Source organism: Delphinapterus leucas, chromosome 2 (assembly GCF_059928025.1).
Source record: "Delphinapterus leucas isolate spDelLeu-1000000601 "Yukka" chromosome 2, BTC_Dleu_Yukka2, whole genome shotgun sequence".
Taxonomy (NCBI): domain Eukaryota; kingdom Metazoa; phylum Chordata; class Mammalia; order Artiodactyla; family Monodontidae; genus Delphinapterus; species Delphinapterus leucas.
Genome location: NC_143130.1, coordinates 94,081,823 through 94,107,933, shown reverse-complemented (window position 1 = coordinate 94,107,933; position 26,111 = coordinate 94,081,823). Strand labels below are relative to the sequence as shown.

The following is a 26,111-nucleotide window of genomic DNA, read 5'->3' as shown; positions in this document are numbered from 1 at the left end:
TCTTTAAAATACCAATGATTTTTAATATAGATTTTAAATAACCCTAATAATGCCCAGATGTCAAAAGAAAGAACATTGTGTACACTGATATAATGTTAATAAGAAAGTGTTCACAGACATATTTCAAAACATATTAGTATTTCAAAGTTACTATACTACTGTGCTGAAAAATGTGTTCTTTTGCAGACACTGGCTTCTGTTCTGTCTTGGGATGTCATGTGCTACCTCTCCAAGATACTGACAAATCAAAATAGTACCTGAACAGGAACAGCGAAGTGAGTTCAATCCATCATCATGTTTACTTGATATAGATCAGGGGACTGGACTGCTGAAAACAACACAAACGACATGCTGAAACTAACAGATTCAGTGAAAAATTATGTAGGTTTTAAAAAAAAGCTTTTAGCTTCTACTTAAAGCTCAGACAACGGATAAACAAGGATCCCTTAAAGGGCACTATATAACACATGACTAGCTCTCCTCACAGCTGTGTCTTCTGCCTGAACATCAGTGCAAGAGGATTTATTGTGGTGCCATACTAGCATCAGCAGCAAGTACACTGTTTCAGGGAACCAAAATTAACAAATAAAGGTTTGGAAAATTACAGGATGATCACTTGAAATTAGCCCCACATAAGGTTCCACTACATTAAATGGGGCCATATTTAATTGGGTCATTACAGAACAATGTCTAGCAGAGAAAGCCACCAAGAGCTAGAAGATTAGATGAAATGCAGTACAAACGAAAAAAAATAGGGCAGAAACCTTGGGTTTTCTTCCAAGTCCAGAAAAAAATACATTGCAGCATACTGAGCCGAGGCATGACCGTCTTTTCATTGGTTGCCGAGAATCTAAGTCTGGTTTTTAAAAATTACAAAGGAAATAGAAGCGAAATGTTAAGGAACAAGACCCACTATATTTTGGAAAGGTATGTGAGAAGTGGTGATTAATTAGTAAAAATATTTACTGAATTCCTACTATGTGTCTACTATCTACTGTGCTACCTGCTAAGAAGAGAGAAAATAAAAGTGACAAAATGTGTGCTTTTTGGAGTTCATAGCTAACTGGCCAGGCAAGATACACCAATGTGAAAGAGTAGAGTAACAGTGTAAGGTTAAATGATTATTGCCAAAGTGATGCAGTTTGTGGACAATTAGTGCATAATTCAGAAGAGAAAGACATGAGCTGAGCTGGAACTTGAAGATCTCAGAGCGAGAGAGAGAGAAGATTTATACTAGATCTTGAAGAAAGCTTGGATTCTAATCCGAGGTTGGTCTTTAACTATTAGAATGATTTTGAGCAAGTCACACTACTTCTCTGGATTTTCGTCTTCACTTATAAACTGGAAGTTTTAAATCAGGCAGTCTCTAAAATCTCTTCCTGTTCTAAAATTCCATAATTCCAGAATATTTTTTTTAAAGGTGAAATGGTTAAGAGAGTATTCAGAAAGTGTTTTAGACAAATCCAAAGAAACTGGGAAGAAAGAAGTGAGCAGTCATTGGAGAAGGGGAAGAAAGCCTAATGATGTGAGGTCAAAACAAAATCACAGCCTACTCCATACTATCAGTTAATATGGTCCTTCAGAAAAACACCTACTAAAAGTCTAGTAGGAGGCAGATATGTCACAGAAAAATAAACTGCTATGGTAGAAATCTAAAGAACATCGTGGAGCCACAATAAGATAATGGTCATTTCTACTTGGGAGCAGCAAGGCATGGAAGGTGTCAAAAGGAGGTGTCAAAAGGAGGTGTTTTAAAGGAGGTAGACTGAGTAGTTTCCTTGTTGGGTATTGGTAAAGGAAGAAGAGACTGAAAGATTCAGGAGGACATTTCTGTCTCTGCTTATGCTCTGCAACTCCTCCTACCTGCAACACTATCTGGTACACAGCAGGCACTCAAATAATATTTAATTAATTAATTAGTCAATTTTAATTAACGCACATTTTATGATATAAAGCCTTGAACAAAGTAGGATTCCAATAACAAAGTGCCACAATAGTGAAGTTTAAAATTTTTCATTTAATTCCAGGCTCTTGGATTAGGAAGAATTAATATTGTTAAAATAGCCATATTGGGACTTCCCTGGTGGTGCAGTGATTAAGAATCCGCCTGCCAATGCAGGGGACACGGGTTTGAGCTCTGGTCCGGGAAGACCCCACATGCCGTGGAGCAACTAAGCCCATGCACAACTACTGAGCCTCACTCTACAGCCCACAAGCCACAACTGCTGAGCCCACATGCCACAACTACTGAAGCCCGTGTGCCTAGAGCCCGTGCTCTGCAGCAAGAGAAGCCACTGCAACGAGAAGCATGCGCACCACAATGAAGAAGCCCCCACTCTCCACAACTAGAGAAAGCCCGTGTGCAGCAGTGAAGACCCAACGTAGCCAAAAAAAAAAAAAAAAAAAGCCATACTACCCAAAGCAACCTACAGATTTAATGCAATCCCTATCAAAATACCCATGACATTTTTCACAGAACTGGAACAAACAATCCTAAAATTTATATGGAACCACAAAAGGCCCAGAATTGCCAAAGCAATCCTAAGGAAAAAGAACAAAGCTGGAGGGATAACCCTTCTAGACTTTAGACTATACGACAAAGCTGCAGTAATCAAAACAGTGTGGTATTGGCATAAAAAACAGACATATGGATCAATGGAACAGAATAGAAGGCCCAGAAATAAACCTATGCACCTATGGTCAATTAATCTACGACAAAGGAGGCAAGAGTATACAATGGAGAAAAGACCGTCTCTTCAACAAGTGGTGTTGGAAAAGCTGGATAGCTGCATGTAAATCAATTAAATTAGAACACTTCTTCAGACCATATACAAAAATAAACTCAAAATGGTTTAAAAGGGGGCTTCCCTGGTGGCGCAGTGGTTGAGGGTCCGCCTGCCGATGCAGGGGACACGGGTTCGTGCCCCAGTCTGGGAAGATCCCACATGCCACGGAGCGGCTGGGCCCGTGAGCCATGGCCGCTGAGCCTGTGTGTCCGGAGCCTGTGCTCTGCCACGGGAGAGGCCACAACAGTGAGTGGCCCACGTACCGCAAAAAAAAAAAAAAAAAAAAATGGTTTAAAGACCAAACTATAAGACATGACACCATAAAACTAGAAGAGAACATAGGCAAAACATTCTCTGATGCAAATCATAGAGATATTTTCTTAGATCAGTCTCCCAGAGCAAATAAATAAATAAAATCAAAAATAACAAATGGGGCCTATTCAAACTTAAAAGATTTTGTACAGCAAAGGAAACCATCAACAAAATGAAAAGACAACCTACAGTATTGGAAAAAATATTTGCAAATGATGCAACTGACAAGAGGTTAATATCCAAAATATACAAACAGCTCATACAACTCAATATCAAAAAAACAAACAACCCAATCAAAAAATAGGCAGAAGATCTAAATAGACACTTTTCCAAAGAAGACATACAGATGGCCACCAGGCACATGAAAAGATGCTCATTATTAGAGAAATACAAATCAAAACCACAATGAGGTATGACCTCACACCAGCCAAAATGGCTATCATCAAAAAGTCTACAAATAATAAATGCTGGAGAGGGTATGGAGAAAGAGAACCCTTGTATACTGTTGGTGGGAATGTATATTAGTGCAGCCACTATGGAAAATAGTATGAAGTTCCTTAAAAAACTAAAAATAGAGCTACTGTATGATCCAGCAATCCCACCCCTGGATACATATCTGGAAAAATTAAAAACTCTAATTTGAAAAGAAATGCGCACCCCAATGTTCACAGCAGCACTATTTACAATAGCCAAGACATGGAATCAAACCAAATGCCCATCAACAGATCATTGGCTTAAGAAGATGTGGTATATGTATGTGTATGTATACAATGGAATATTACTCAGCCATAAAAAAATGAAATATTGCCATTTTCAGCAACATGGTTGGACCTAGGGAATATTATACTTAGTGAAGTCAGACAGAAAGACAAACACTATATGATATCATTTATATGTGGAATTTAAAAATAATACAAATGAATCTATATATAAAACAAAGACTTATAGAAAGCAAATTTATGGTTACCAAAGTGGAGAGGAAAGGAGGGACAAATTAGGAGCATGGGATTAATAGATACAAACTACTATACATCAAATAAATAAGCAATAAGGATTTACTGTATAACACAGGGAATTACATCCAATATCTTGTAATAACCTATAATGTAATATAATCTGAAATACATATATTGATATAATTGAATCACTTTGCTGTGTACCTTAAACCAACACAATACTGTAAATCAACTATACTTCAATTAAAAAAAACAAGCATTACTCACTTCATAATAAACTTTTCAATTAAGTATTTTCTTAATCAACTATTATAGTAATAATATAATTGTGATCACATGGGTATCTGAGATATTTGTAACATTGTTATTAATAATGAAGAAATTAATGAATAAATGGTAGTGAAAAAAGAAAGTTACGGAAGGTTTCCAATATGAAATAGTCAAACAAAGCATCAGAGACATAAGATAGCATGAAAAACAGGATATCCTTAGAGCTAGGGCATGAGATATAGGGAAAAAAATAAGGCTGGAAAGGCTGATAGATGCTGGGTTGCAGTCCTACCAAAACCACGGCCCTTTAGTCCCAAAATTACCAATATTTTGACTCTAAGAACTTCTTTTTTAATGTCAGAAACTGTACAGATACTCATGTGACAGTAATTATACCTTCAGTGTCCACTGATTAAGAAAATATATGATGGAAAAGTTTATGAAGTCACTATTAATTTTAAATAAGTTTTTATTTTATTCATCACAATATCATCTCAGATTTTTTTTAAAAAAGTAGTGAGATTTTGTAGAAATTATTTATTCAATATATAGACAAAGGTTAGTGAACATATAGATTCATTTATGCCCCCACCACAAACTGAGGACCACTGCTCTAGTAACAGCAGCAGTAGTAGCAACATTTATTGAATACTTGCTAAGTGCCTGTTCCAAGTACTGCACATGTATTAACTCATTTAGTTCACACAACAACCATATGAAATAAGAATTATGATTACCCCCCTTTGTGACAGAGTTTGTTTTTGCTTCCTTATACTTTTTCTTCCCTTTTCCTTCACTAAAAGACCCTAATTTTCAAATGATGACATTGCTGCTGTAAGATATATTTCCTTGCCTCCTTGGTCTCAGGGTGGTGACTGTGTGACTAGCTTCAGAGCAATGAGAAGTGGAAATGTACATTTGGAGAAGTCTTCTTAATAGTTGGAGAAGGGCATACCCTTTCTCCTTCCTGCTTCCTGGACCAAGAATGTCATGTCTGGAAGTGAAGATGAGGTCCATACTGTAGGGATGACAGAGCACTGAGCTGGAAAGAGCCTGCCATACCAGTCCCGGATGGCCTGCTTCTCAATTTATTTTATGTGAGAAAGGAGAAAACCTTATCTTGTTTAAGTTATTATTTTTTCCCCCTTCAATGGAGCCAAACTTTATCCTAACTGATAGGCCATTTTGGAAATGAGAACACTGAGGTTCTGAGTTTAAGTAGCTGGCTTGATGTTACAAACTTATTAAGAGGCAAAGAGAGACTTTTAATTCACACATTCTTACTCCAGAGCCCATATTACCCCTTACAGTATACTGCCTCTTGCTATACAACTGTAGGAAATGGGTTTGACATAGGGAAGTAACTTAACGACTGTGTTTTCTCTTGACTAGTACTGGCTGCCATGGGAAGGGGGCATTCTTTTCACAAGGTCACCCTTTTCAGCTGAGGTAATTCTGAAGGGGGCTGATAGCTGAGGGCTATCTGTTGACAGCACTCCCAGCAGCTGGGGAAAAAAGTCCTTCATTCCTGAAATGGGATCTGAGTGGCACATCATAGCATCTATCTCCATGCATGACATCATACCCCTTCCTGTGACTGTGACTTTTCCCCCTAGCCATCCAAAACCTGGTTGATCTGGGGGTATAAAGGTCTGGACCCCTCCAACGCAGGACAGCTCTGAAGGGACATCCCAGCTCCAGTGCTCTTCAGGGAGTTGGCTGAGGTTTTCACTGAGACTTTATAGCAGCCCAGCTTCTCCCTCTGCCCATCCTGTTGTTCTCTCTTCCCTTCCCTTCTCTTCTATGGGTGGTGATCCCAGGTACACTCCCTTAAAAAACCTCCCTGGGCTTCCCTGGTGGCGCAGTGGTTGAGAGTCCGCCTGCCGATGCAGGGGACACGGGTTTGTGCCCCGGTCCGGGAAGATCCCACATGCCACGGAACGGCTGGGCCCGTGAGCCATGGCCGCTGAGCCTGCGCGTCCGGAGCCTGTGCTCCGCAACGGTAGAGGCCACAACAGTGAGAGGCCCGTGTACCACAAAAAAAAAACCCCGAAAAACAAAAAAACCTTCCTAACTTCCATCTCAGAATTTGTTTCCTGGGGAACCCAACCTGTGACACCATGTCTTTATTCAGTCACTGACTGTTCTTAATTGGAAGGGAGGTAATACATGTCAAGAAAAAGAAAACTGTGGGAATTCCCTGGTGGTCCATTGGTTAGGACTCAGTGCTTTCACTGCCGGGGCCCCGGGTTCAATCCCTGGCTGGGGAACTAAGATCCCACAAGCCACGACATTATTTGTTTAGTTCTACCCAACTCTTTCTGTTTCTTGGTATCAGACTGCCCACTGGCAATAGAGGAGTGCCCTATGTTGGGCCAATCATAATCCCCCAGGTCCCTGGGCACAGTGGTAAGTACAAGTGGCGTGCACACGATCAGGCTTGGACAACCAGAACCTTTCCTTGGTCATTTTTGTACTGACAGCTAGAAAACTGAACTCCTTTGCTTCTCAGATCTTGGAACTGGCAGGATGTGTCCCTTTGGATGCTGGGGCCACATTTCCTGTCTACAAGGAAAAGGGCCATCTGAAGTAGGAGAGAATAAAGCCAAGAAGAGGGTGGAAACAGAAAGACCCCAGTTCCTGGTGTTCTTCCAATAGTACTGTAAATTACCCTAGTATCTATCTATCTATGCACCCACCCACCCACCCACCCACAAACACACACACACACACACACATATATATATATAATTTTACTTATTTATTGCTTAAACCAGTTTAGGTTATTTTTTATTTACAATGGAAAGAACTTGCCTACACATCTGTGTATTTTCTATTTCTACAAGCTGCTACCTTCTCTAACCTAGTCCTACTCAATGTCCTAAATATTGAAGAATAAGCTATAAAATAACTACTCCTCTGCTCAAATCCAGGAAGTCAAATATTTTATGAGTCAACATATATTGAAGACAATATATGGCAAACAGTGTTTTGAGCTCAAGAAAATGAGCTCCATATAAAAGCAAAATTCCTATGATTTAACCTCACTTGCCACTGGGTAATAGATTCTTACGCTTCAATTTAATCTTTTTTTTTTTTAGAAAGGGTTTTTTTTTTTTTTTTTTTTTTGCTGTGTTGGGTCTTCATTGCCACGCACTGACTTTCTCTAGTTGCGTTGAGCGGGAGCTCCTCTTTGTTGTGGTGCGCAAGCTTCTCATTGCAGCGGCTTCTCTTGCTGCAGAACACAGGCTCTAGGCCCGGGGGCTTCAATAGTTGTGGCACGCAGGCTCAGTAGTTGTGGCTCACAGGCTCTACAGCACAGGCTCAGTAGTTGTGGTGCACGGGCTTAGGTGCTCCACGGCATGTGGGATCTTCCATGGACAGGGGCTCGAACCCATGTCCCCTACATTGTTAGGTGGATTCTTAACCACTGTGCCACCAGGGACGTCCTCTATTAAATCTTAAAACATTATTTATCTGTGATTATACTGCCTTTCCAATTATATGAATATATTTATATCCATACTTGATATCATAAAAGATATCCCCCCAAATAGGAACTTTTATAACTAATTTTTAAAATTTTAGAAATACAGAAAACCTGTAAAAATACTACAGAGTTCCAGAGTTCCATTAGATAGGGTTATGAGTTTTGGGGAGGAAAACCACAGAGTGCTACTTCCATCACATCCTATCAAAGGTACATGCTAACAACATGACTTACCACTGTTGTTGTTAACCTCGATCATCTGATTTAAGGAATTGACTTTTACCTCAATTAGTTTAAAGCCTAATCCAGAACCATCTATAGGAGAGCACTTATACACTGTCTTCATGATATCTTGATTGGGTTTGTTAGTAGAGGGAAGAACTCAAAGAGGTAACCATCAAAACAGATAAAAAAATTTTTCTCCCTGGGGGAGGAGTGGAAAGAGGGTTGTTTTTCAAGCTTCAGCCCTGCCACTTACTAGATGTATGACTTTGGGCAAGTTACTTCCACATCTGTAAAATGGAATAATGGTACCAAATAGTTCTTTTAAGCATCTGATGAAAAAAATGTATGTGAATGTGTTTTGTACAATAATATTATACTTCTACATGCTAGAATCCCACATAAAAATGAAAACACTTTTGGAAAGATCATCTGAAACATCTTAAGCAGTTTAATGTCACTTTATAGTTTCAACTGCTGGCTAAGCAAAGCAAAGTCAATATGAAATTGATAGACGAGGATTTCCCATTTTTGTCTTGCTCCCTTTTGCCAAGGTCTGCTTGTCCTTTGAGACTGGAGGGGATTTCTTAGATCTTATGAAGCCAGAGCAAAGGGCTCAAGTTTGATGTGGACTAAATATTAATAATTTTGGTGTTTTTTTACTGTATTTGTGAGAGAGAAATCATCACTCTTTCAGGGTGCAATAATTCTTCCAGGCTACTCTAGGACTATTAGGCAAAAAACTTTATTTTTGAAATGGACAGGAAACATAGAATAATTATTCAAAGATAACAAGTCTCCTTACTTCAAAATCATACCACTCTGATTTGAATGAAAATACCAAAGTTCTTGCATTTGGTTGGTTTATGTTCATTCTTGAACCTGAGGTCTGAAAAATAAAGCAACTCCATCTTCTCCTTAAACAGGAAAGAGCCAAATAACTTTTAAAACTTCTATGCGAAAGATGTTAAAAAAAAAAACTTTAATGCGAGGACAAATATGCAGAAAACACAAAAGAGGTGAGGGCTTTTTCTGCATCACTGTAATTAATGCCGAACATATAGCAACAGTTAGCCTGGTATAATGCAAAGAGCAATGATGTTAGAGACCAATGACCCGAATTCAAGCCTAATTCTGTCTCAAACAAGATATGGGACTTTGAGAAAGTTTCTGGTACATCTTTTTGTCTTGGATTCCTCATCTGTAAAACTGTGTTGCTGAGAGGATAAGATGAGACTAAGTATGCAAAAACAATTTGTAAGAGAGCTACTATATCTAACCCAGACCGTGCTTGCTGTCAGTAACAGCATAAGTTATCATTCATTGTGGGCAGCTTCTGGACTTTCTACTTGGAAGCCCAGTTCGAGGCAAAAGGAGCAGTGAGTTTAGGAACAAGGGCTCATACATTCTGAAGTTCTTTCCATTAGTGAAAGCAGTAACCTTGGAGACCAGGCTGGTACCACCTCTTTCAGTCATAAAACTTAGTTTCTCTTGCTTTCCCCCGTAATGTTTGGGGCACCACAATTTCATGGTATTTTTCTTTCTGCTTATTGTTTTCTCTCCACATCGTTAGCACAAGCAAGAAAACCTACTGAAGCAAATACAAAATCTAGTCGCCCCTTCTGCCCGCAGCTCACCTAAGTTTTCCTTACATAGCGGTCGCAACCTCAGATGTCCTCAAAAACAAAAACTCTCACGAGGGCCATGGCATGGTAGGCACTCCCTAGACCGTGGGTCAAGGGGATTGAGCAGGTAAAAGCCGAAGGGGCTCCAGTTCAGGTATACAAGTACTGACCCAGACCGCCAAAATCATCACAACACTCTTCCAGACAGAGATAACCCTCGCGAGATAAGACTGAGAAGAGCGAGAAAAGCCCACTTTCTCGCGAGAAGAGGGGGCGTTGGCGGAAACTAGGAAATGGCCCCCTTGGCGACCCAGACCCAGCCAATGGGCGGGGCCAGAGTTAAATCCACCCCCTTCCGGCTCTTTTCCCCGCCCCCTAACCCTGAAGTGTTGGACCTGGGTTTCGGGCAGCTGGGTTCTCCTGGTTCCGCCCAGCTGGTGCGGGGTCTAGTTCAGCGACTGCGGAACGCGCTGTGGCAGGATTTGAAGGGGGGGGCGGGGAGGGGCCTGCGGCTTGCGGCCCCGCCCCCTTCTCCGGCTCGCGGGCGGGCGAATCGGCCCGCCTCCGGCTTCAGCCGGCCCTGGGGCCGTGTCCCCCAGGCAACTCAGCCACCTCGGCCTGAGCGTCTTCCTGCAGGCGTCGGCGCCGAGGCATCGGGGTACAGCCTGGTTCGGCCCCATGGTGGGTTTCGGGGCGAACAGGCGGGCCGGCCGCCTGCCCTCCTTCGTGTTGGTGGTCCTGTTGGTGGTGATCGCGGTCCTCGCCTTCAACTACTGGAGAATCTCCTCCCGCCACGTCCTGCTTCAGGAGGAGGTGGCCGAGCTGCAGGGCCAGGTCCAGCGCACCGAGGTGGCTCGCGGGCGCCTGGAGAAGCGCAATTCGGACCTGCTGCTCTTGGTGGACTCGCACAAGAAACAGATTGACCAGAAAGAGGCCGATTACGGCCGGCTCAGCAGCCGGCTGCAGGCCAGGGAGGGCCTTGGGAAAAGATGCGAGGATGACAAGGTAAGGACGAGCCCTCTCCCCTCAACCCCCAGTTTTTTCCAGCTCTGCGGTGGGGGTGTTCGCCCAGCCGTGGCTGCCTTATGCCTTCCAGAATTGAAGCCTCGGAGGCTCCCCTTACCGCTAACAACCCTATTTCTGTCGGACTTTAACCGGTTTAATCACTGCCACATTTTCCAGTCCCTGCCAGATGAAACTGGCTGTAAGTTTTGGTTCTCAAGAGTGGCCTGTGTGTGGATGCCGCCTCTTCTCCAAGCTCAGCTGCTGAGCTGGCAGTAGTAATCATCTGGCCTATGTGGTCGGCCGCCTTACGTTTACAGATACACAAATCTGGAGGCTGCCGGATTTGGTGTGTTACCTTATCCTTTATTCCGTGCACACTGATTATTATTAATTAATTTATTTAAAGGATGGGGCCTCCTCTAACTCCTCTACTTATGATGGTCACCATATATTTTTTAAAGCAGTCTGAGTTTTCTTACATCTCTATGGGGCTATGTATTAAGCAAAGAGTCGGATATTACTGCCCTTTTTGTGATGGAAATGTTACGATAGATGGGCTCTGGAGCCATATGTGAGCCACTTGTGACTTGGACATAGATAATCCAAAATTATGTACTCAGTTTGAATGGTTAGTGAAATTAGCCGAAAAGGTAGAACCTAGAAATAAGTTCTAAGCAACAGAATCTCATGTCATTGTCCTCATTGATCTTGAAAGGAAATAAAAATGAAATTTTGTATGCCTGACTATTAGGGTTGGTGTTCGAAGGCCATACTAAGTTTAAATTTTAAAAGTTTAAAGCTAGACTGTAATTAGACCCGCCGCTGAATAGTCTTTGTTCACACCAGCATATTGGGAACTATGTTATTAACTTATGACCTATGCAACTTCTGTTGATTTACCACAGTAAATTTCTGGGTGGGATAAGTAGATGCCTTTCTTTCTGGACCCTCTTTTGGTAGTCTTCACACTTTTTTGTGTGTGTTCCTATTATAAGTTTTTATTTTGTATATTAAAATCATTTGTAGTAAGTCATTATAAATTAAAATCTTCTGAGCTTCCAACTTCCTTATTGTCACCAACCTCTACCTTGTTTCTTATTTCATGAAGATTGAAGCCCTCAGGTAAGTGCTTTTCTATGACCTACACCTTCACCATAACAGAGACAGCTTCTGAGAGGAGCAAGAGCTCAGCAAACTTACAAACATACTACATACTGAACTCTATAGACTGAAAAATTCTGTTGGGTGGAATAGGCAGAAATCCATGAAATTTTGTAGTATTAAAACAAGGTCTTCAGTCTTGGAATGGTTAGGCATACTATTCAAATTCTCTCCAATCTGGAAAGAAAGATAAGTCTTTTTTAGTAATTTATACTCAGGATTCCATTTCTTCCATCTACTGGACTGTAATTATCAGTTTCTTTCAGTAGGCTTTCACTTTTACCTTCAACCATATGTAGGTGTTCGCTGTTCTAAAATTTTTTTATTCTTCCATATACTCCCTTCTCCCAATCAACCAATGTCTTTTTTTTTTTTTTTTTTGCGGTACTTGGGCCTCTCACTGTTGTGGCCTCTCCCATTGCGGAGCACAGGCTCCGGACGCGCAGGCTCAGCGGCCATGGTTCACGGGCCCAGCCGCTCCGCGGCATGTGGGATCCTCCCAGACCGGGGCACAAACCCGTGTCCCCTGCATCGGCAGGTGGACTCTCAACCACTGCGCCACCAGGGAAGCCCCAACCAATGTCTTTTTAAATTTTCACTTTTAAACTCCGGTTATGGGTGGTCTATAAATGTTTCATCTATTTCTTTTTTCAGCCCCATCCTAATTTTTAAATTCTGTATGCCATCCTTCTTTTCTCCTCTTTTCTGAAGCTATTCTCTTGAAGGTCACAGGTGTCAGTCTTCCTGGTCAAATCCAAAAAAACATTTTTATTCTCATTCTGTTTAATTTCTCAGTAATTGATTGTCTCTAGCTTTTTGGAAACTATCTCCTTTCTTGCTTCTGTATCATTGAACTCTCCGGCTTTGCTTCCTGCCTTCTTCACTATATTCTTTGATGGATTTTTCCCCCCCCCAACAGCGTAATAGTAATGGACTTTATTCTTGGGCCTTTGCTTTCCCCTTACAGCAGTATTTCTCAAGGTGGTGTTAAACAGAATGCTGTCCTAGAAATCGTTTGTAGATGGTCAGGAGAAAAGCCTTCTTTTTGGAGGGAAATGTTAAATAATATAAGCAGTATATCGTCCTCTTGGAATTCATAATGCCTGCTAGCATATAAAGGCTCTGAGAAATGTATTAGTAAAGAAGCCTATTTAATTTTGTTTAACTTAGTCTCTGTCAGTTAATTTGATCACCGACTACTGTTTTCATGGCCTACTTGTTACCATGGTACAGAAGAATGTAGCAAAGCACACTAGTTTGGGAAATGTTGCCCCAGGTATCTTAACTGTTGTTTGGCTAATATTCTATGCAGCTGGCTCACAAATCTGTACCTCTTCTTTGCATGTCAATTTTATATTTTGAACTAGCTATAGCATCTTCGTTGGAGAGCTTGTGAGTGTATGTTCCTGGGGTTAATGAGGAGGCTTTGAGTTGCTAATAGAAAGGGTTGTCTTGGTCTAGATGAACTGTAGATGAAATTTGTCTTTCAGAGGTGTTTCCTTTATTCCTGCTACTCCCTCAATAGCTGAGAGGAGGGATTTATTTTCTATAAATGATCTAAAATCCCTTTGGGTGGTGATAGTGTTGAAGTAAATTTGACAATTAAAAGTGTCTTCCATTTTGAAATAGACTTGTTTTAATGTTTAATCATTAATGTAGTCTCTTTAAAGTAAAGCCTCTCTCTGCCTTTCAGGGTTTTTACCTATAGTACACACTGGTGCTGGCCCCCTCAATAATCATTTATACCCCCTTTGTTTGGTATACATCCTTCTCTGTGACTCAGGGGTAAGTCCTGATTGGTTTAAACTGATTATGGTAATTTCATTATTCCCAGTGATTAGTTTAGGAAGGGGCTGGCTAGTGAGTCATGAAGGGAAGTTTCCTTGCTCCTTAAAAGAGTCATACTTGCACCTCTGTGGTTATCTTACCCCAAATCAAAAATCTCCAGTCTAATCATAAGAAAGCATCATACAAACTCATATTCAGGGACATTCTACAAAGTACCTGAGCAGTACTCTTCAAAATGAAGAGATGGTCTCTTCTGCCAGATAGTGTTGCTTCTGCACGTGATACCTGAAATTGAGACAACCGGAGTGCCACGAGAGTTAGCTAAGGAATGGCTGAGGCACTGAAGATGGCAGAGTGGAGTGTTACAATAGAATATTGGCACTCATTATATGAGATTAAAAAATTTCCATATTGTTTAAGCCAGTCAAGTTGAGAGTTCTTAGCTGCAGCCTAAGTAAGGTATCCTGACTGTTAATATTCTCATTGTCACCGTAGTGTCTGAGGTATAGGTTAAATCTTATGTGTCCCCAGGGCAATGTGGGCAGTGACCTCAAATCTGCACGTGGTTTTGGGGTTCCTCAAGGGTCTTTATCTTAAGTATCAACAGTGGTGTTTGGACGCCTGACTAGGTATTTGCTTCACAGTTTTTTGGAGACCAGGATCTTATGGCGGCATCACCTCCCTATATACCCTTCCCGCCTCCACTCCATAGATGTTCCACACCAAAAATCCCTTTGCCCTGATGAGCTAGCTGCCTTAGGTATGATGTGTTTTGAGGGGGTGTTGGCAAGGCAGTCCTTGCTCTGGCTACCATTTTTTTTTTAACTGTTATCTTAGAACATTTTAGATCTATGGAATTATTGCAAAGATAGTACAAACAGTTTCCTCATACCCCACACCTAATTTCCCCTGTTATTAATATCTTACATTAATATGGTGCATTTGTCATAATTAATGAATCGCTATTGATACATTATTAATAACAAGTCCATACTTTATTTTGATTTTCTCAGTTTTTCTCTAATGCCCTTTTTCTATTCCAGGATCCCATCCAGGGTTCCACAGTACATTTAGTTGTCATGTCTCTTTAGTCTTCTTTTAGTTGTGACAGTTTTTTCAGACTTTATTTTTTATGATATTGAAAGTTTTGAGGATCACTGGTCAGGTGTTTTGTAGAATGTCCCTCAGTTGGGATTTGTTTGATGCTTTTCTCAGGATTAGACTCAGGTAATGGTTTTGGGGAGGAAGACCACAGAGATAAAGTGCCATACTCATCGTATCAAGCGAACATCTCTCAAAATGACTTATCACTAGATGTTAACCTTGATCACCTGGCTTGAGGTAGTGTTTGTCAGGTTTCTCCACTGTAAAGTTACTCTCTTTTTCTCCTTTTCCATGCTATGCTCTTTGGAAGGAAGTTACTATGTGCACTTAATGAATTGGGAGTTATGTTCTATCTCCTTAAGGGCAGAGTATCTATATAAATTACTTGGAATTCTTCTGCATATAAATTACTTGGACCTTTATCTCTTCTCCCTTATTTATTTATTCAGTCATTTATTGATATCAGTATGGATTCATGGATATTTATTTTATACTTTAGGTTATAATCCAGTGCTACTTTATTTTGTTGCTCAAATGGTTCCAACTTTGGCCATTGGGAGCTCTTTCATTTGCCTCCTGTATCCCTCTGACATAATACCCCATCATTGTGACAAACCCCTACTTTCTGGCACTACAAGATGCTTCTGGCTTATCTTATATACTTCCTGCCCCAGTCCTAGACTCCTTCTCCACGGAGCCCTAGTTACTTTTATTGGAAAATAGTATTAGAGACCAAAGTCTAGGTGCTAGGTGTACTCATTGCAACTGTCAGGCTATCTTTGGGAATCTAGGAATCCCTGCTCCACAGGAATCGGAAAGGTGACTTTGGACATCTTCTAATTTATTATTCTATCCTGCCATTTTCAGTCTGTTATCTGGGCTGTTAGAACACAGAAATTCTTTAAGGGAGCTTGAAATTGTCCATGGAAGTGAGAAATAAGCTCCACTTCTTTGGGATTCCCCCCACATTTACCTTATTTTTTTGCCTTCCTCCCTAAGGAGTTTCAGCCTAGAGGGGTGTATTAGTTGGTACGGCTGCCGTACAAAATACTACAGACTGGTTGGCTAAAAACAACAGAAATTTATGTTCTGATGTAACATAAACTCTGATGGAGTCTAGAAGTCCAAGGTTGAAGTACCAGCAGGTTGGTTTCTTCTAGAGCCCCTCTCCTTGGCTTGCAGATGGCCACCTTCTTGCTGCTTTTTCATCTCATGGTTGTCCTTCTGTGCTCCTGCATCCCTGGGGTCTCTTCCTCTTCTTATAAGGATACCAGTCGTATTGGATTACAGTCCCACCCTAATGGCCTCATTTTAACTTAATTACCTCTTTAAAGACCTTATTTCCAAATAGGTTTCATTCTGAGGTACTGGGCGTTGAGACTTCAGTATATGGGTTTTGGAGGAATACAGTTCAGCCCATAACAAGGGCGAATCAGTGACACACACACTGCTTTTTCTTTCTTCTTTCTGCGAGAAAGACCCTTTCTTCTATTTCCTAGGTGTTGGTTATTTCTCTTTTCCTAACTTGAATTCTTCCTGCCTGTATCTTGTACCAAAGTTATGTGATCCAGGTGGGCCAAGTCAAGCTCTTGATAAATAAAAGAAGCTGTTAGAATGTAGAAAAAGACCTTCCCAAAACTGTTGTTTTATTACAGATGAAAAAAAAAAGTCAGTTTTTAGGTTTGAAGCTGAACAGTAAATGACCTCTTTTTCCCTTTAACAACCATAATCCTCCTTGATGGCAGTAATATATTGTACCTTTGCTTGAATAGGGGAAAGGTCATGTGCCAGAAAGGAGGGTGGGTAGCATATTACTTTTTTTTTTCCAAAAAAATCCTCGTTGCGTTTGTGTGTGTACACAACACTCATACACATACCAAATAAGTATATGTAAAAACCCTAGCACAGAGTAGATGTTCATTACCATGGTCTCAAATCCTGGCCTGCCATTTGCTATGTGTAGAACCCCGGGCAAATCACTCAACTTCTCTGTGCCTTGGTTCCGCATCTGTAAAATAAGGAGAGTAATAGTTAGCTCTCTCACTCTTGTGAAGTTTAAGTGAATAAATTCTTTTAAATGTTTAGAACAATGCCTACCACATCGTAAAAAAAAAGAGAAATGTTTAATAAGTGTTATGTTAGCTATTACTATTCCACAACCTCTTCCTTATTTCTGTCCTGACTTCTTTCCAGGATGGGATTCTGTCCGGGTTCCTGCTTAAGATCCGTCCCAGCTCTAGCCAACCTGCCTCACCCTTTGCTCCTGGTTGTCTGACTCCACCCCTGCCACCTTTCCTGGTCCACTTCTAATTAGGCTTAGTTAACTCCTCTCATACTTGTCTCAGCTGACTCCCTGAAGCCTGCCTATCCCTCTGTAATTTGAAGATCAGCCTTGTACAGTTCTTTAATATGCTGCACATGAAAATTCCTACCTTTGCCTCTGCCTCCCCCATCATAATCTGGCCAAATTCTAGCTGTTGTTTAATTGCTACCTCAAATTATTCATAAGCCACACAAAACTCATACCTCCTCTCCAGACTATATATCCCTTTCCTACCTTCTTGGTCTTTATAAAGCTCATGCAACTATTATTAAGGTGGAGGTTAGAAATTTTGGTGTCATCTTTGATTCCTTCAGCATCTCATATTCAGTGAAGGTGCAGAGGAGTTACTTGATCAAATTGAGTTTATAAAAACATCACTCTGGTTGCAGAATAGAGAATTGATTGGAAAGGAAGCAGGAGCTTCCTAACTAGCCTCCTTGCCCTGGACTCTGTTTCTTTCAGTTAGTTCTCCCCCTTAATCAAACCTGATCTTCCTCAAAGCTTACTTTCAGAGTAGTTATATCACTCACTGTGTCAAATCAGAATTCTGCTGTCTAACCTTTAAAGTCTTCCATGGAGTGCCTCCATCTACCTTCGTCTCCCACTGTCTCCTGACCCAAACTGTGTTCCAGACATGTTGCTTTGCTTACCTTTGTCTCCCCACCTGCCTTTCTGTGTCATATTAATTTCTGTTTCTGTACCTTTGTTCCTGTTAATGACGCTTACCTCTTGCCTCTTTTCTGTTTCTTTGTTATACTAATCTATTGGTACTTCGACCGTGAAGCCCTCTGGGACTTCTGACCTGGAGTGTTTTTTTTTTTTTTTTCCTTTGTACACAAGTAACATTTATTGTTTGAGCCACACTAATTTAGTTTTTCATTTTTCACTAATAGTTTTTTAGGTGTTGACTTTGTCTTCTCAACAAAATCTTAAGTTGCTTGAGGAAGGACCATATTTAAAAAATTTTCCAATAATCTCTTGATAGTCCTTAGTGCTGATACAAAGTGTTATGGGTTACTGGATTAGAGTGGACCCTAATCCAATTTCTTGTGTCCTTATAAGAAGAGGAAATTTGGATACATAAAGAAATGCAGGGAAAAAAAAAAAGAAATACAGGGAAGAAGGCCATGTGGAGATGGAGGCCTTGATTGGAGTGATGCATTTATAAGGTAAGGAATGCCAAGGATTGTCAGCAACTGCTAGAAGCTAAGAAAGAGGCAAGGAAGGATCCTCCTTTAGGGCCTTCAAATAGAAAGCATGGCCCTACAGACAACTTAATTTTGGACTTTTAGCCTCCAGAATTGTGAGAGAAAATTTTTGGTTGTTTTAGTCACTGGGTTTGTGGTACGTTGTAATAATGGCTCTAGAACAGCGGTCCCCAACCTTTTTGGCACTAGGGACCGCATTCGTGGAAGACAGTTTTTCCACAGACGGGAGGGGGGCAGAGTATGGTTCAGGCGGTGATGTGAGCGACGCAGAGCAGGAGATGAAGCTTTGCTTGCTCGCCCGCCGCTCACCTGCTGTGTGGCCTGGTTCCTAACAGGCCGTGGACCAGTAATGGTCCGTGCCCCGGGGGTTGGGGACCCCTGCTGTAGAAAACTAATATAAGATTCAATAAAAACTCTGGCGGACTTTTAAAAGTTATTTTATTTTTTTGTAGAAACTGACAAGCTGTTTCTAAAATGTATATGGAAGTGCAAATAACCTAGAATAGCCAAAACAATTTTAAAAAGAACAAAGTAGGAGGACTTATACTCCCTGATTTCACAACTTATTATAAAGATATAGTAATCAAGACAGTGTGGAATTATTGAAAAAAAATAGGCATATAAATCACTGGAACGGAATAGAGTGCAGAAATAGACACACAGATATATGGTCAATTGATTTTTGGCAAAAGTGCCAAGACAATTTAATGGGGAAACATTTCAACGAAAGATGTTAAAGCAACTGGATATCTTTACGGTGGTGGGGTGGGTGGTGGTGTTGTATACTGTTGTGCTGCTTCACAACATATACAAAATTAACTTGAAATGAATCATGGACCTAAATGTAAAAGTTGAAACTATAAATCTTCTAGAAGACAACACAGGAGAATATTTGTGACTTTGGATAGGCATGGATTTTGAGGGCGCAAAAAGCATGAACCATACAGAAAAAAACAGATAAATGTGACTATCAAAATTAAGAACTTTCCTCCTCAAAAGGCACTATTTAAAAAAAGAAAGAAAGAAAAAGCAAGTCATGGGTTGGAAGAAATATTCACGATACATTTATCTGATAGAAGAATTATATCAAGACAGTCTCCTGTACCAGGACCCAGCCCACCCATCAACAGGGCAGCACCAGCCCTAATACCCACTTGGCCCCAGCCCTGCCCACCAGCAGGCCAACACCAGCTCCTAGACCACCAAGGCCCTACAACCAGAGACCCGGGAACTCCACTCAGCCCACTAGCAAGTCAGCACTAGCCCCCGGCACCCCCTGGGCCACAAACCCAGCCACCAGCAGGCTGATACCACCTTGGACCCCTTAGCCAGCTACCCCAGGATCCAGCCCCACTCACCAGTGGGCCAACACCAGCTTTGGGACACCCTGGACCCTGCAGCCAGCTGTGTCAGGAACTGGCCCCACCCACCAGTGGGCCAACACTAGTCCTAGGACCCCAGGGCCCTCAGCTAGTAGCCTGTGACCCAGCCTCACCAACCAGTGGCCAGCAGCCTCCACACAAGGCACAGCCTGGTAGCCAACAGGGCTGGGGGCCAGCTACACCTACCAGACTGCCTGCAGTAGACAGACCACCACAACAGAAGGGCCCGTGTAGCCCACATAGGGGCCACCCCTAGAGCATATAGCTCTGGTGACCAGAGGGGAGTGTGCTGCTGGGACGCATAGGACATCTACAAAAGTCCACTTTTCTGAGGTTGGGAAATGAAACCAACCTAACAGATACTTAGAAATAAAAACAGTAAATTAGGCAAAATGAGGCAACAGAGGAATATCTTCCAAATGAAGGAACAAGATAAAACCCCAAAAGAGATAAGTGAAGTGGACATAGGCAATCTACCCAACAGAGAATTCAAGGTAATGATTGTTAAGATGTTCAGGGAACTTGGGAGAAGATTGGATGAGCAGATGTTTGAAGTTTTTAACAAGACTTAGAAAATATAAAGAACCAAACAAAGATGAAGAATACAATAACTGAAATGAAAAATACACTGGAAGGAATCAACAGGAGATTAGATGATACAGAGGTATGGATCAGTGAGCTGGAAGACAGAGTAGTGGAAATTACTGAAGCTGAACAGAAAAAAGAAAAAAAAAGAAATGAGGACAGTTTAAGAGACCTCTGAGACAACATCAAGCATACTAACATTCACGTTGTGTGGGTCCCAGAAGGAGAACAGAGAGAGAAAGGGACAGAAAACATAATTGAAGACATTATAGCTGAAAACTTCCCTAACCTGGGAAAGGAAACAGACATCCAGGTCCAGTAAGCACAGAGAGTCCCAAACAGGATCAACCCAATGAGGACTACACCAAGACACATTGTAATTAAAGGGGCAAAAATTAAAGATAAAGAATGTTAAAAGCAGCAAGGGACATACCAGTCAGAATGGCCATCATCAAAAAATCCACAAACAATAAATGCTGGAGAGGGTGTGGAGAAAAGGGAACCCTCTTGCACTGTTGGTGGGAATGTAAACTGATACAGCCACTATGGAGATCAGTATGGAGGTTCCTTAAAAAACTAAAAATAGGGCTTCCCTGGTGGTGCAGTGGTTGAGAGTCCGCCTGCCGATGCAGGGGGCACAGGTTCATGCCCCGGTCCGGGAAGATCCAACATGCCGCGGAGCGGCTGGGCCCGTGAGCCATGGCCGCTGAGCCTGCGCATCTGGAGCCTGTGCTCCGCAACGGGAGAGGCCACAACAGTGAGAGGCCCGCGTACCGCAAAAAAAAACCCCAAAAAACAAAAAACTAAAAATAAAATTACCATATGACCCAGCAATCCCACTACTGGGCATATACGGAGAGAAAACCATAATTCAAAAAGACACATGCACCCCAATGTTCATTGCAGCACTATTTACAATAGCCAGGTCCTGGAAGCAACCTAAATGCCCATCGACAGACGAATGGATAAAGAAGATGTGGTACATATATACAGTGGAATATTACTCAGCCATAAAAAGAACGAAATTGGGTCATTTGTAGAGATGTGGATGCATCTAGAGACTGTCATACAGAGTGAAGTAAGTCAGAAAGAGAAAAACAAATATCGTATATTAACACATATATGTGGAACCTAGAAAATGGTACAGCTGAACCGGTTTGCAGGGCAGAAATTGAGACACAGATGTAGAGAAAAAACGTATGGACATCAAGGGAGGAAAGCGGCGGGGGTGTGGGAGTGATGAATTGGGAGATTGGGATTGACATGTATACACTGATGTGTATAAAATGGGTGACTAATAAGAACCTGCTGTATAAAAAAATAAATTAAATTAAATTAAAAAAAATAATGCTTATGCAGTGAAACCTCAATTAAAAACTCTGAACAGTGAAGTTCGGGGAGGTTCCTCATTGATGAATATATTGATGTACTGGAGGGCACCCTGACTCCACAGGGATGGATGCTCTTGCACCCCCTTCTCCCCCATGCTGTTGCCCTACGTACCTCTTCATCTGGCTATTCATTTGGATCCTCTATAATAAAAGGGCAATCACAAGTTTACTGCTTTTCTTGAGTTCTGTGAGGTATTCTAAAATATTTCCGAACCTGAGGAGATCACGCAAATCCCCCAATTTGTAGACAGCCAGGCAGAAGTGTGGGTTTCTTGGAGATACCTGAAAATTGTGGCTGGGGTCTGATATGGGAAGGGGTAATCCTGTGGGACTGTGTCCTTAACTTGTGGGGACTGTGTTAACTCTGGGTAGTTGGGTAGTTAGTGTCAGAACTGAATCAACCCAGTCAGCGTCAGAGAATTGGTGTTGAAATGTAATCACATATTCCAGCCTTCCCCACCCACCCATGTCACCAAGGATACAGTACACCTCACAACTGGCCTGAGTTCAGTTCTGTCCAACAAAGCTTTCCTGAACACCCAGACATACCAGGAGCTGGGAGGCATGCTGAAAATAAAAAGATTAATCAGCCACAGTTCCTGCCTTTAAGGAGCTCATGGCCTAGCGTGAGAGAAGACAACATGTAATTTCAATATAAGTAAAGTCATAGGGTATGGGTAGAAGGGTGCAATGTATGGGGCTATAGAGATACATCTCTAAAAAACACAGCTATCAATTTAAAAATGGGCCAAGGAGCTTAACAGACATCTTACTAAAAACAATACACAGATGACAAATAAGCATATGAAAAGATGCTGCATATCACATGTCATCGGGAAACGCAAATTAAAACAACAATGAGATACCACTACATACCTATTAGAATGGCCCAAATCTGGAACACTGATAACACCAAATGCTGTTGAGGACATGGAGCAACAGGAACTCTCATTCATTACTGCTGGAAATCCAAAATGGTACAGATACTTTGGAAGACAGTTTTGGGGTTTCTTACATTTGTACCATCGTACCATCCCAGCAGTCGTGTTCCTTGGTATTTACCAAGAGGAGTTGAAAACTTATGCCCAGACAAAAACCTGCACACATACATTTATATCATTTCACTCATAATTGCCACAACTTGGAAGCAAACAAGATGTCCTTAAGTAGGTAAATGGATAAATAAACGGTGGTACATTTAGACAATGGAAGAATATTAATCAATTAAAAAGAAATGAAACTTAAATGCACATTACTAAGTGAAAGAAGCCAATCTGTAAAGGATGCATACTATATGATTCCAACCATATGATATTCTAAAAAAGGCAAGACTACAGAGAGAATAAAAAGATCAGTGGTTCAATTTTCATTGAAGCAGTATTTACAATATCCAGGGCATGGAAGCAACCTAAGTGTCCATCGACAAATGAATGGATAAAGAAGATGTGGCACATATATACAATGGAATATTGCTCAGCCATAAAAAACCAAAACTGAGTTATTTGTAGTGAGGTGGATGGACCTAGAGTCTGTCATACAGAGTGAAATAAGTCAGAAAGAGAAAAACAAATACCGTATGCTAATGCACATATATGGAATCTAAAAAAAATTGGTTCTGATGAACCTAGGGGCAGGGCAGGAATAAAGACGCAGACGTAGAGAATGGACTTGAGGACACGGGGTGGGGGGAAGGATAAGATGGGACGAAGTGAGAGAGTAGCAGTGACATATATACACTACCAAATGTAAAATAGATAGCTAGTGGGAAGTAGCTGCATAGCACAGGGAGATCAGCTCGGTGCTTTGTGACCACCTAAAGGGGTAGGATAGGGAGGGTGGGAGGGAGATGCAAGAGGGGGGAGATATGAGGATATATGTATATGTATAGATGATTCACTTTGTTGTAAAGCAGAAACTAACACACCATTGTAAAGCAATTATACTCCAATAAAGATGTTAAAAAAAAAAGAATAGAAAAAAAAAGAGGGAGGGGATATGGGGATATATGTATATGTATAGCTGATTCACTTTGTTGTAAAGCAGAAACTAACACACCATTGTAAAGCAATTATACTCCAATAAAGATGCTAAAAAAACCCCAAAAAAAGGTCATGAAGAACCTAGGGGCAGGACAGGAATAAAGACGCAGACCTACTAGAGGATGGACTTGAGGACACGGGGAGGGGGAAGGGTAAACTGGGACAAAGTGAGAGAGAGGCATGGACATATATACACTACCAAATGTAAAATAGATAGCTAGTGGGAAGCAGCCACATGGCACAGGGAGATCATCTTGGTGCTTTGTGACCACCTAGAGGGGTGGGATAGGGAGGGTGGGAGGTATGGAGATGCAAGAGGGAAGAGATATGGGGATATATGTATATGTATAGCTGATTCACTTTGTTATAAAGCAGAAACTATCACACCATTGTAAAGCAATTATATTCCAGTAAAGATGTTAAAAAATAAAAGCAGCAAGGGAAATGCAACAAGTTATATGCAAGGGAACTCCCATAGAGCTGACTTTTCAGCAAAAACTGCAGGCCAGAAGGCAGTGGCATGATATATTTAAAGTGATGAAAGGGAAAGACGTACAACCAAGAATACTCTCTCTGGCAAGGCTTTCATTCAGATTTGATGAAGAGATCAGAAGTTTTACAGACAAGCAGAAGCCTTGAATTCAGTACCACCAAACTAGCTTTACAGAAAAGTGTTAAAGGGACTTCTCTAAGCGAAAAATAAAAGACCACCACTAGAAACCTGAAAATTACAAAAGGAAAAGTCTCTTTATAAAGGCAGATATACCATAATGGTAGTAAATCAGTCATGTATGAAGCTAGTAGGAAGGTTAAAAGACAAAAGTAGTAAAATCGTATATATCTGTAATAAGCAGTTTAAGGGATACACAAAAGAAAAAGATGTAAAATATGGTGTCAAAACCAGTGAATGTGGGGGCAGGGAGTAAAAATGCAGGGTTGTTAAAATGCGTTTGAACTTAAGAGACCAGCAACTTAAAATAATCATATCTATACATAGATATAGATTGTTATGTACAGTGTGGAAAATATAGTAAATAACTATGTGTTATCTTTGTATGGTGACATATTGTAAGTAGACTTATTGTAGTGATCATTTTGAAATGTATAGAAATGCCACATCACTGTGTTGTGCAACAGGAGCTAACACAGTGTTGTAGGTCATTTATACTCAAAAACAAGCAAACAAACTCATAGTAAAAGAGATCAGATTTGTGATTACCAGAGGGAGGGGGGGGGGGGAGGGGAAATTGGATGAAGGTGGTCAAAAGATCAAAATAAACTTCCAGTTATAATATAAGTATGTACTAGGGATGTAATGTATAACATGATAAATATCACTAACACTGCTCTATGTTATATATATGAACATTGTTAAGAGAGTAAATACTAAGTTCTTATCACAAAAAAACTTTTTTTTCTATTTATTTCATTTTATATCTATATGAGATGATGGACACTCACTAACTTATTGTGATAATCATTTCATGATGTATGTAAGTCAAATCATGCTGTACACCTTAAACTTATACAGTGCTGTATGTCAATTATATCTGACTAAAACTGGAAGAAAAAAATTTTACCAGAGTATATAAAAAGCCTTTACATGGGCTTCCCTGGTGGTGCAGTGGTTGAGAGTCCACCTGCCGATGCAGGGGTCACGGGTTCGTGCCCCGGTCCGGGAAGATCCCGCATGCCGCGGAGCGGCTGGGCCCGTGAGCCATGGCTGCTGAGCCTGCGCGTCCGAAAAAAACCTTTACAACTCAATAATAAGACAACCCAATTTTTTAAAATGAGAAGAAATTTGAACAGACGTTTCATCAAAGATTTATGAATAGCAAATAAGCACATGAAAAGATTCTCAATAAAATTAGTCATCAAGAAAATGCAAATTAAAGCTGCAATGAGACACCACTACATATCCATTAAAATGACTAATACAAAAAGACTGACAATACCAAGTGTTAGTGTGGACGTAGAGTAGCTACAACTCTCATATACTGCTGGTGGGAGTATAAAATGGTGCAACCACTTTAGCAAACTACTTAGCAGTTCCTTATAAAGTTAAATATAACTTTAAAGTTAAGTATTTATGTTATAAATATGACCCAGCCATTTCACTCTTAGGTATTTGCCGAAGAGAAATGAAAACATATGACCACACGAAGACTTATACACATATACCCATAGTCGCTATATTCACAAAAACCAAAAACTGGAAAAACCCAAATGTTCGTCAGCAGGTGAATGGATAAACAAATTGTGATAAATTCATATAGCAGAATATTACTCAACAATAAAAAGGAATGAATTATTGATACACTCAACAACATAGATGAATCTCAAAACATTATGCTGAGTGAAAGAAGACCAATGTAAAAGAGTACATACTTTTGATTCCATTTATATAATTGTCTAGAAAAAGCAAACTAATCCATAATAGTAGAAAATAGAACAGTTGTTGCTT

At 40.8% G+C, this 26,111-nt stretch overlaps 1 protein-coding gene across 3 annotated transcripts in view; it reads left to right on the top strand.

Annotated features, from left to right (window-relative positions):
* Positions 1-10,088: 10,088 nt before the first annotated feature.
* The window catches only part of GOLM2 (golgi membrane protein 2), a 111,727-nt gene continuing 95,704 nt past the window's right edge, over positions 10,089-26,111 (top strand). Inside the window, exon 1 of one of the 3 annotated variants that reach the window (XM_089907288.1) lies at positions 10,089-10,666. In XM_089907288.1, coding sequence (XP_089763414.1) covers positions 10,340-10,666 — 327 coding nt within the window. In that variant the 5' untranslated portion in view covers positions 10,089-10,339. The remainder of the gene's footprint in view (positions 10,667-26,111) is intronic. The other 2 variants (XM_089907287.1, XM_089907289.1) reach the window with 2 other exon arrangements.